The sequence below is a fragment of the Plectropomus leopardus genome, chromosome 2 (genome assembly GCF_008729295.1).
Source record: "Plectropomus leopardus isolate mb chromosome 2, YSFRI_Pleo_2.0, whole genome shotgun sequence".
In the NCBI taxonomy this organism is placed as follows: domain Eukaryota; kingdom Metazoa; phylum Chordata; class Actinopteri; order Perciformes; family Serranidae; genus Plectropomus; species Plectropomus leopardus.
The window spans coordinates 16,829,777-16,841,406 of NC_056464.1; the positions used below are offsets into that span (position 1 = coordinate 16,829,777).

The 11,630-nt window shown below is 39.0% G+C and overlaps 1 protein-coding gene across 1 annotated transcript; it reads left to right on the plus strand.

The window, feature by feature from the left end:
- Positions 1–1,320: 1,320 nt before the first annotated feature.
- LOC121954985 (inter-alpha-trypsin inhibitor heavy chain H3-like) lies at positions 1,321–11,491 on the plus strand. Its single transcript, XM_042502760.1, has 22 exons — positions 1,321–1,458; positions 1,779–1,808; positions 2,052–2,075; positions 2,661–2,815; positions 2,929–3,033; positions 3,172–3,334; positions 3,454–3,564; positions 3,748–3,876; positions 4,695–4,811; positions 4,902–5,070; positions 5,189–5,314; positions 5,436–5,617; positions 5,782–5,967; positions 6,088–6,227; positions 7,409–7,569; positions 7,805–7,831; positions 7,934–7,990; positions 9,308–9,421; positions 9,843–10,044; positions 10,160–10,332; positions 10,928–11,039; positions 11,138–11,491. The coding sequence occupies exons 1-22, from the start codon at positions 1,345–1,347 to the stop codon at positions 11,274–11,276; spliced, it is 2,736 nt and encodes a 911-aa protein (XP_042358694.1). The 5' UTR covers positions 1,321–1,344; the 3' UTR covers positions 11,277–11,491.
- The last annotated feature ends 139 nt before the right edge of the window (positions 11,492–11,630 follow it).

The window sequence follows — 11,630 nt, forward strand, 5'->3', positions numbered from 1 at the left end:
TAATCCAACACTGACTGAGATGATTAAGTTACTTAAACCAAACACAGAACAAGCGACCTGGTTACCAACAAAATCCCCAAATAACCTGCCCTGCTCTGAGCCCTGAATATAGTACTTTACTCTATTGCAAACACTGTATCATGACATCCATACTGCAGAATAAATTTTAAAAAATCAGTACAATATGAGCAGGTCTTTCTCGTCCAGCAGTAGTCTCATACCCCTTTAACCCTGTACGCCAAACACAGTGTCACATGATGAAGATGACACACCAAATGGAAAGCAGATAAGATTGCAGCTTACCCATGCAGAAAAAGATAATGTTATTTGTTCACAAGGTTCAGAGTGGCAAAATGCAAATATGCAACCAAAATGTGAGTCTGCAGTCAAGGTTATTTGTCCCAGTATCAAGTGGTTCTAATCGATCGCACAAATACTTTGAAAAGTGTTTTGTTAAAAATTACAAATACTTGCTTATAAAATGTATCAAAAATGAATACTAAACATGTGTCTGGTATGAGAAAATGTATTTAATTAAAATACAGGTAATATGTAAATTGAAAATACAAAAATGTGTTCTTTACAAACTGATACTATCACATGTAGACACTCAGTAGCCTCAGTATTACAAATAACAAAATACTCAAAAGTGAATATGTTTGTAATTGAAATACTGCCGATCTGTGCTGCTGGCTGTTCTCTCAAGTAATACACACAAGTCTGTCTGATTTTCTTACAGTACTCTACTGTTTGCTCCCTGGCAAGTTTGTACTGACATAAACACACATCCAGTGAAGCAGCACAGGCGGATGATTAAAAGGGCAGCAAAAAAGAAGAAACGCTCCAAGTGAGGGCTGAATGAAGCAAACATATGCCTGCTGATTGGTAACAAATATTTATCAAAACCAAATCACATACTAATAAATGTATCTACCTATTTTTGGTAAATATATAGTAAATATGAAGCACAGATATCCAGCTGCATAATGAACTCTGGTGCTACATGGTGTACCGTGTTTGTATTAGGAACTGTTGCTTACACCGAATAACAGATTTGGTGTCACTAATATAAAAAATGCTCATGCTCTAAATGCTCGTCATGTTGCCAAATGATTTATTAATTGTTATTTCAGTATAATATTTATACACTTTTCAGCCTGAGTGCAGAGATTTTTCTTTGAGCTTTTCCAAGCACTGTGTCTGTTATGTCAGGGCCTCCTGCACATTGAGCTCAGGCCTGTTGGTCAATACTCCAGGACAGCACACACACTTTTTGTCCCTCCCCCTGGGCAGAGAGCTTTTTCTCAGCACTGAAGTCAGTCACTGTTCAGTGGAAGTTTGGTCATGTCTGGACTGCAGGGTGTTCGACTGCTGCTGCTGTGGGGCTGCGTCTGCCTCTGGCTGCCCAGCCTGGCTCGGGGGGCTCTGGTGATTTCCGGGGACCATGAAGCTCTGCAGGTAACATCACACACCAACCTTTTTGTTCTGTGATCTTAACTGTAAAATCAAATCATTTAACAGCCGAAGAATTCATTTTATCTGGTGGTCCCTGATTTAGCCACAAGTCTGTTTTCATTATCACAAACAATGCGAATTCAGATTTTTTAAAACTTTAATCCAAGTTTAACTATCAAATCACTCTTCATCACATTCTCCTCTTTCTATGTATATGCACAACAAAATTTAAAGTTTTTCTAATAAACTGGTTCATGTTAGGTCAGTGTTTTTTTTAATGTCTTGGCATCGTGTTTGTTTATTATGCTGTATTTGTTTTTTAGGAGATAAGAGGAGCTGCCAAATCACTGCAGGTACTTATCAGAAACTATTTACTGATAGTCAGTCCCTTCATATTATAGTGAAAATGTTGTGCTAAAGTTGCTTCTTTCTGCTTGTGCATTTTAACTATTAAAAAAAAACATTTTTACATGTAGATAATTCATATTATTAAATACTATTAAACAAGAGTGGCAAATTATTTGATTTGTGCAGTCTTAAAATTTGATTTTTCAAACCCAAAAGTAAACTATATTTTGTTTGTTTGTTTGTTACAGAAAAGAAGCACAAATGAAGCCAAGGTAAGGAAACAATCTATTTGTATCTCTATTGATGAAAATAAGAAATATTCAGTTTATTTCAAAAAAACTTTGTTTATTGTGTATTGTCAGGGCAATGGTGTACGTATCACCTCACCGCCTCTGATCAACAATAGATACAGAAGAAAGAAAAAATCATTTTAATCACAGAATTAAAGGCAGTCTGCAGCACCAGCAAATCAAAGAAGGTCAATAGACTCTCACAAAAAGGCTGAAAAAGAGTTTAGTTTTCAAAAATCCACACTTGCCCTGTTTAGAGGACACAACACCCAGGTTGACTCACCCAATCGGCCTCACCCAACTCTCCCAAAGTAGAATCAGTGACATAATGTCTTTCAAAATATTTTTTTCAAGCTGTTATAATTTTCTTTGGCACCCCTCGGGGCATCATGTTATAGACTGGAACCAGCTGCAAAAAAAAAACAATTCAGTATAAAAAATAACAGATCTAACAGTAATTCACTGTGGGGAAAGTGGATGTGAAGTTTTTGTTGGGGGGGCAACTGTAGCAAGGTAGATTAAGTGTCTAAATCTCTCCATCTCTTCCTTCCTCTCCTTCTGTTTCAGGTGGAGGTGCACAGTGTGAAAGTTGACTGCACTGTGATGTCTCGTTTCGCTCACACCGTCATGACCTCCAAGGCTCTGAATAAAGCAAACTTCTCGCAGGAAATCTTCTTTGAAGTGGAGCTGCCCAAGACGGCCTTCATCACTAACTTCAGCATGTCAGTCTGCCTCCCCTCTGATTTCCACTCTGTCCACATTCCTGCTCACATTAGGACTCTCTGTGAGAGCATTTATCCGCTTAGTCTTAATTCTCCATCTTTGTGTCTCACAGGGAAATTGAGAGCCAGGTGTATGTTGGGCAAGTGAAAGAAAAAGAGAAAGCCAAGAAACAGTACGAGAAGGCTGTGTCCTCTGGACAGACTGCTGGACTGGTCAAGTGAGTCAATCAAGACAAAAAATACATCAACATAGTATCAAATGCATATTCAAAGGAAGATGCTAAAATCTACATTTTTGTGTACTAAACTGATCACTTAAACATTAAACAGTCACTCATGTCTGTGTTTCATTACAGGGCATCTGGAAGAAAGATGGAGAAGTTTTCAGTGTCTGTCAACATTGCAGCTTACAGCAATGTGACTTTTATTCTGACCTACGAGGAGCTCCTTCAGAGGAAACTGGGCCAGTACGAGATCCTGACTCGAGTTAAACCTAAACAACGGGTCCAGGAGTTTCAGGTGAATGCATGTCAAGGTTCAAATCCTGTCTCTTGGTGATTTCAGATTTTCCAAATAAGTGGTTTACATAACAAATGATATTTGTTTCTGTGTGTGTGTGTGTGTGTGTGTGGACTCAGATTGTGACAAACATCTATGAGCCTCAGGGCATTTCTTATGTGGATACTCACGCAACCTTTCTCACCAACGAGCTGCTCCCCCTGGTGGAGAAGACTGTCACAGACAACAAGGTACTCAGTACAACAGGCCTTATGCATAAGAAGTTGTCTCTGTTTACTTGCCTGTTTTGCAGTTCCTGAATCACGTTTTTTTTTTCCATTTTCAGAATGACTTCTTTTTCTTCGCTTTCAGTGAAATTACTGACCCATGGTTGAATAGTAAATTTAACTGATCATATCATATCCTGTTGTCAGGCCCACATCTCTTTCTCACCAACTATGGAGGAGCAGAGGAAGTGTCCAGATTGTGACGGAACGCTGATTGATGGAGATTTTATCATCAAGTACGATGTGAACCGAGCAAAGAGCCTCGGGGACATTCAGGTCAGCTCGCAACAACTTCGCATTTACATTAGACTTCACACGCAAAAACAAACCCAGTTGCCAGAATAAAATAAAGGCATTGTACGTTTCTGCAAATCACTAATATGTTTCAGTTCAGTACATTTTATATGCATGATGTACTTTTAATGAGAGTTTGGGATGTTTCCAGCCATGTGTGTAGTGACACAGCGGGTTTTCTTTGATTAGAGATCAGGACATTTTTTTTGCCATTTTTTTAGCAACAAAAGTGTTTTTCGTTTGTTTGTTTGTTTGCTTTTTTGTTTGTTTTTTTTAACGAGAGGCCATTACTAGTGGTGTTTGTAGCAGCAAAACTGGTATTTTTTGGGGCACAAAAGTGGGGTTTTTTTCAATGAGAAGTCTTGACATTTCTAGCCATGTTTGTAGCTACAAAGCTTGTTTTTTTCTTCAAAATAATGAGACTTTTGCAGCTGTGTTTGTAGAGACAGAGAAGAGATTGGGACATTTCCAATTGTACTTTTAGTGACAAAAGCGTTATTTTTTGATAGGTTCGGACATTTCCATTTGTTTTTGTAGTGACAAAAGCAGATGTTTTTTAAATAGAGTTTGAGCCGTGGTTGTTAGACAAAAGCAGGCATATTTTCACAAGAGGTTGGGACATTTCCAACTGCATCCAGCTGTAGTGACCAAACCAATTATTATAAGTCGGAACATGATGTTTTCCAAAACATAAACCAAGTGTTATCTATATTTTAAGAGAAAAAAATCTTCTAAATCTTACATTGCCTTGTGATGTTTTCATGTATATCCCTGCTCTTTATTGATTCTCTTCACTTCAGGTTGTGAATGGATACTTTGTGCACTTCTTTGCTCCCCCTGACCTGCCCAGAGTCCCAAAAAATGTGGTGTTTGTGATAGACAGGAGCGGATCAATGAGTGGAAGAAAGATAGAACAGGTGAAAGACCGTTTAGACAGTTCATATGTTTCTATTATGCTGTTGGCCACATGCACACTTTTTGACCTCTAATCTGAAAACTCTTTGCAGACGCGACAGGCATTGCTGTCCATCCTTAAAGACATCCACGAAGAGGACTACTTTGCCCTCATTATATTTGATCATGGCTTTCAGACTTGGAGGGAATCCCTTACCAAAGCGACCAAGGAAAACGTGGCTCAAGCAATGGAATACGTCAGAAATATACGCATCGGTGGATGTAAATACAAAAACAAGTGACATTAACTCCATAGCTAAATGTCCTCTCAATTCCCTAAATGACAGAAATACACTCTCATACTTTACAGTTTACAATTTGTTGTGTTTTTTTCTTCTAGCAACCAATATCAATGATCCATTGTTGAAAGGTGTGGCAATGCTGGTCAAAGACAGGCAGGAGAAGAGGATCCCAGAGAGGAGCGTTGATATGATTATTTTACTCACCGATGGAAATCCAGATGGTGGTGAGGATGCAGAATCTGTGCATACTGTAGGAAATGCTGTGTATTTGTGTGAGTGCACATTTGATGAATGTACTTTCTATACAGCATTAATTTTCTGCATGTTGTATGTGTGTGTTTGAAGGAAGGTCTGCCATACCACGTATTCAGGAGAACGTGCGTTCTGCTATTGGAGGAAACATGTCTCTGTTCTGTCTGGGATTCGGAAACGACGTTGAGTACTCCTTCCTGGATTTGATGAGCAAACAAAACAAGGGAGTGGCTCGCAGAATCTTTGAGGGTTCAGATGCAGAACTGCAACTTCAGGTGGTTGCTTTAGGCTGTGAATACAATTTTTTTTGCCAATTCTAAGATTTTAGTCACATCTTTCACAATGATTTAATCACTACCTTTGACAAAATTATAATTAAAACTATTTCTATAGAACATTTTGTGCAGATACATGTAATGTGCATGTGCATTTATTCCAGGGTTTCTATGAGGAGGTGGCCAGCCCTCTGCTCTCAGAGGTGGACCTGCGTTATCCTGAAAACTCAGTGGACTTCCTGACTACCAACCACTACAGCCAGTTGTTTAACGGCTCAGAGATTGTGGTGGCTGGTCGGCTGATGGACAATGACCTGGACAACTTCATGGTGGAAGTGTTTGGCCAAGGGGTGAGAAGCAGGAAATAACAGAAATTTAGAAACAATCGTGATGTGGATAAACGATGTGTGTTTAACAATCTGTGCTTTTTTTTTAAAAAAAAGTTTTTTCTCCATTTCGCTCACCTGTAGTTTGAGGAGGACTTCAGAGTGCAGGGCCAGCCCAGTGCTGTGGACTGGGACGTGATATACCCAGATGAGGACTACATTTTCGGAGATTTCACAGAGCGTCTGTGGGCTTATCTCACCATCCAGCAGCTACTGGAGAAGAGGTCTGTTTGAGTCCTTCCATTCACACTGAGAACAGTTTTAATTTGGAAATCATTATGTCTTTTAGTGTCATTAAAAGCTTTGTTAAAGGAAGCAGCTCCTGTGTTCAGCGAGGTAAAATTATGTGGGATGTCCCGATCCAATCTCAAACAAACGATTGCATGGGGACCAATCAAGGCATTGGAATCAAGGATTGATTGGGATCCTGAATATTTAGCTTATAGAGCATCCGATCCTTTGTTTAATGTCAGCTGTCACAAAGATGTTTTAACTTTCATGCAGAGAAACATGTAGTGCCTTCCTTATCACCTCTGCTCCACTAAGCTGTCTGTCTCTCTTGTCTGCTGAACATAAGAGCAGCTGTTGAGCCCTGCCAGCCCAAAACACCAAGAGTTACCAAAGTTATGAGCGCTCCTTTATTTCAGTTCAGTGTGAGAGTCACATGTATTGCTTTCAGCTATAACACTAGCTTTTTCCTGCGCCCCAATTAGAGACAGCAGAGGAGACCAGAGGGTTTACGACAGCCACACTGACTGCTGCAAAGTGAAACAACAACCTGTTTTATGTATTAAAGAAGGGTAGTATGCCCCAAAAGATGTGCACAAAAATAAACACACAGCAGAATACAGATAAGTCAGGTTACTGAGACACAAGCTGCACTGCAGCAACAAACACTGGTCTCTTAAAGGGACAGAGACACTCCCTCGAGACCACAAGGATACCAATAAGATTATAGGGAGGGTAAGTCATTTTATACTTAATTTTATAAAATAATAAATAAATTAGAGACTAATAAATTCAAAAAACATCAAGGAACATTGTGGATGCAGGTATTTTTTAAATATCTTCAAAGAAGCCTTTCTAAAGTGTGCACTGTGCAACTGTATTATTAAGCAAAACAAAAGTATTGCAGTGGGACTCTGTGTCGGCAGATACTCAACATTAACTGAACCGAATCGGGATCAGGACAAAAAACAAAAACGATCTCTAAAAATTACTGTCAGAATTTTCTCTATATTTGAGTAGTCAACATAAAAATAGACATTTGGGGGTGAAGTACTTTAATGATACTTTTTGAGCATCATCTGAGAGCCCTTGATAGTAATATTTCTTTTAGATTCACTGGTGGTTTTCTGAATGCTAGTGTTATGTTGCAATTTTACTATATTTGCTCTTCTTACAGCAAAAGTGGTGCCACAGACGAGAAACAAAACGCCACAGCAAAGGCCCTGGAAATGTCTCTGCATTACAGCTTTGTCACCCCTCTCACCTCCATGGTGGTCACCAAACCTGAAACTGAGGATGGGACAGACACTCCTCTCATTGCTGACAAACTGACTGAGGGTAAGGGAGGAAAGAGAGAGTTTAAAAGTGAAACATGGGCAGGCTTCTCTAAACATGGCTGCTGCTTTTCCCTAAAAATAGCAAACCCTACTCTAATACAGTCACTAGCAGCTCAGAGTCATGCTTTAAATTTAATATTCATCTTCACTTAACTGTACCAGCAGAGGGTGATGCTTGCATTTGAATATATGTGGAAAATACTAAGTTGTTTTTGGCCATCTGTGTTTTTTGACAGAGCAAAGACAACAGGCAGAAAGAATGTGTAAGACATTTTTCTTTTACCATATCACGTTAAAAAGACTTATGGGATTAAATAAATGTACTGTATTGCTTTCAACTTTAATTTTATTGTTTGTCTTCCCAGCATACCACCATGCACCCCCATCATATGGTTACCGTCCATCATCACCCACATATTTAGGTAAGTACATTTTTAGCAATATTGGCTAAATGGCTCGGTCATGTCAATCTGTAGGTCAGTTGGTCTGTCAATCCAACAAGAAATTTTCTGCAGATGGTCATGGTCCTCAGAGGATGAGTCCTTGTGACATTGATGATCCCTGATTTTCATTTAGCATCATTTAGTCAAAAATCTGTTGCATCAGCATCTTCTTCATGTGCAGAGTCCAGTCCGGGGGCAAATTATGGCCAATAATTTTTAACAGCCTGCAGCTTGTCTTTCAAAATGGTCCGCCACATAATATTGGTTAATCAAGCAAGTTCACTTTGCATTTTTTCTTTTACTTAATGATGGCAGCACTATCATACAGGTTGTAGACATGCACCAAGTAGGAACTACGTGAGCCGATCTGTTTTCATAAACAGACGGTAAACAAGCAAAGCATTAGTTACCTAGTAGCAGAAATTTGAATACTCATTCACATGTGATCTAATCTGGCCCTCGTTAAAATAAAACTGGATCCCTTAATTAGATTCCATCAGACAGATCAGCACAAAGTTTGTACAGATATCCATGGTCCTTTCATACATCCAATACTTAGGTCTATGACCAAATAATTACAAAATATTTGTCATTATTTCTAAAAAAAATTAAAGTAATTAACAAATATTGGCATGCTTACATGCTAAACTAAAATGGTGAAAATGCTACATTATACCTGCTAAACACCAGCCTGTTAACATAGTCATCAGGGTAGCATAAGACCCTCACTTCACATCTGTCCTCCTACTCAGATTTACACATATTCATTTATGTAAACTGATTGTCAGGGATTGGCGAGCACTATCTTTGCAGTTCAAACTGCAAAAGCATGCCAAGAGATGAGGTGTTCAAATGCAGTTTAAGTAAAAATCTGATAAGCCAGTATGGAGATATCAATTTCTGAAATCACATTTCTGAACATCTGACTGAGGAAAAAAACATTGCTAAGAACGTGAAACCCTTTGAAATGCCTTTTATGTCATAATAAGAGGTTATTGAGCTGGGGAACATAGATGTACTCAGTCGTTGTGAGCATGTTAAGAGGTAGAAGGCAGAAGGCAGAAGGTCGATTTATTATTTATTTTTGAAACAAAGTTTAAAAAAACAAAATTACATTTGTCCTTGATCCTGCCACTTCTTTGGTGTTGAAGGATGAGTTGATTCTGACGTCAGCATTTAGCCTCACAGACCCGCCGACTTAAGTCTTGTTGATATGTTGTCATCACCAGCATGCTTAGCCAATACCATATGAACGAAAAAAAAAACATTCAGTTTTGTTTATCTCTGTAATTGCAGTGGATGGAGATCCTCATTTCATGATAGAGCTCCCTGACAGAGACGATGCTCTGTGCTTCAATATCAACGAAATGCCAGGAACCATTTTCAACCTGGTCAGAGACCCAGAACAAGGTCAGTCCTGAGTCCAGATTATCATTACAACTTTCTTACCCCTGCGCAAGTGCGTAGGTTTTGTTTTAACTGCTGGGGGCGGGACATATTTCACTGGGGGGGGATTGAGGGTCCAAATTTTCAGCAAACACTTAATTTCCAGAATTATGGTAACTTTTTGTGCACCAATCTGTGCCTTACTGCATCAGTTCATTGTATAAATGTCTAAAAAATAAAAGTTCCCAGCTACTTTCATGTCTTTTCATGGTTTTGATGTGGACAAATGCACATGTTCTAAATGTTAAAGAGACTTATCCCCTGCGTCCCCTTTTAAATCTACAGCTATATACACTTACTGTTTGAACACTTCTAATATATGTGTCAGTCAATCATACCTTTCAGTTAAAAAAAAGAGTGACTGAATCACATGTTATTTTCTCAGGTATTTTGGTCAATGGTGAGATCATCGGAGACAAGAAACTGCCCCCTGATGGTAAAATTAACACCTATTTTTGGCGTTTTGGCATCATCCACCAGACTCTGGGGGTGAGGCTGGAGGTTAGCACTCAGGATATCTCAGTGCTCCAGGACGGCAAACGGGTCAAACTGCTGTGGTCTGATACAGCTTCCTTAAAGGAACCAAAGTAAGGACCCTTCAGTCACAGAGAAGTGTCTCCCTGCAGGAGTAATATGAAACACAAAATCCAGTTAAGAATGAATAACTATTATCTTCCTCTTCTCTTCTTCTTTCTCCTCCAGTGTGGATCTCCTCTTGACCAAAGACCGCAGCTTAACAGTGACTCTGAAGGATTCAGTTAAGTTTGTCGTCCTGCTTCACAAAGTGTGGGCGAAGCACCCATACCACCGGGACTACTTGGGTTTCTACACCCTGGACAGCCATCTTCTGTCCCCTTCTGTTCACGGCCTGCTAGGTACAACATGACACACATCAGAGGGTAGACTGCATGGTTTTAAGTCTAATCGCAGATGAAAACAAGTGATCTGTGACTGATTTTTTTCTGTGTTTTGCAGAAAAAAAGTGGTTTACAGTTGTTACTAAACCAAAACTAGATTTGAAAAATTGTCCGCATTACCCATCTTTCATACAGTAGGAATACGTAGATATGAAGAGCTCAATCTGTTTTAGTGGGCAGTCATCACTGGTGGAGAGAACCAGGGCCTGAGTGATTTAATTTTTTTTGTCAATCACTGAGCTTTATTTTTCCAATTATTTTTATTGTTTTCTTTTTTCAGAGTTCTTTAACAGTCAACACAGTACAAACAGTACAAAACTGAACAAAGCATTCCCAAGCCTTCATTCCCTTACCCCTTGCCTTCACCTTTCTCATATTGTGAAGCATAGAAAGACAAACCAGAAGAAAAAATAAAAAAAATAAATTAATAATAAGAACAATTAAAACAATAAAACTAAATAAAATAGAACATGTGCGATGTTTAGTAGGTCGATTTATTCCATTATTTTAATTTTAAAATTATATTTACTTTCAATTGTGTGTCATCCTTCAGGTCAGTTCTACCATGGGATTGAATTTGAGGTGTCAGAGCTGCGTCCAGGTGAAGTCCCGGAGAAACCTGACGCCACTATGTATGTGAAAGGACAAGAGCTCAATGTGACCAGGTACACTGCATGCCTCTGATGAGTGTGGAAGAGTTTCAGTGCAATGTGTGTGTTAAATAAATAAATGATCTCCATGAAATTTCTGCCTGGGTCCACAGAGGCTGGCAGAGAGACTTCAGGAGGGACATCAAGAACGGAGAAAATGTTCCCTGCTGGTTCGTTCACAGTAATGGAACAGGCCTCATTGATGGAGATGTAGCAGACTACATTATGTCAGGCCTTTTTAAAACATATTAAGATCCGCCTGCAATTACACCATTGATGCTCTGACATCTTGTACTCAGGGGCGACCAGGCTTGATCCACAGCAATTTATGGACTTTTCACAGTTTCTATCAGTGTTCTTGCTGAAATCATTACAATGGTAAGCAAACCTATCTCAAAATAGTGAGAGGTACTGGGAGACAGCCTCAGCAATCATTTGTATTGAAATAAACATACAGAGCTCTTAAAGATGGACTAAAACTGGATTTTATTATTTCATTTCAGTGTTTCATTGTACGACAGAAAATACTGATTAGTTAATGTTTTTCAAGCCGTTGCTTTGGGTTTTCCTCCTTTTTCTAAAGAGACATGTTTGACATTGAAATGT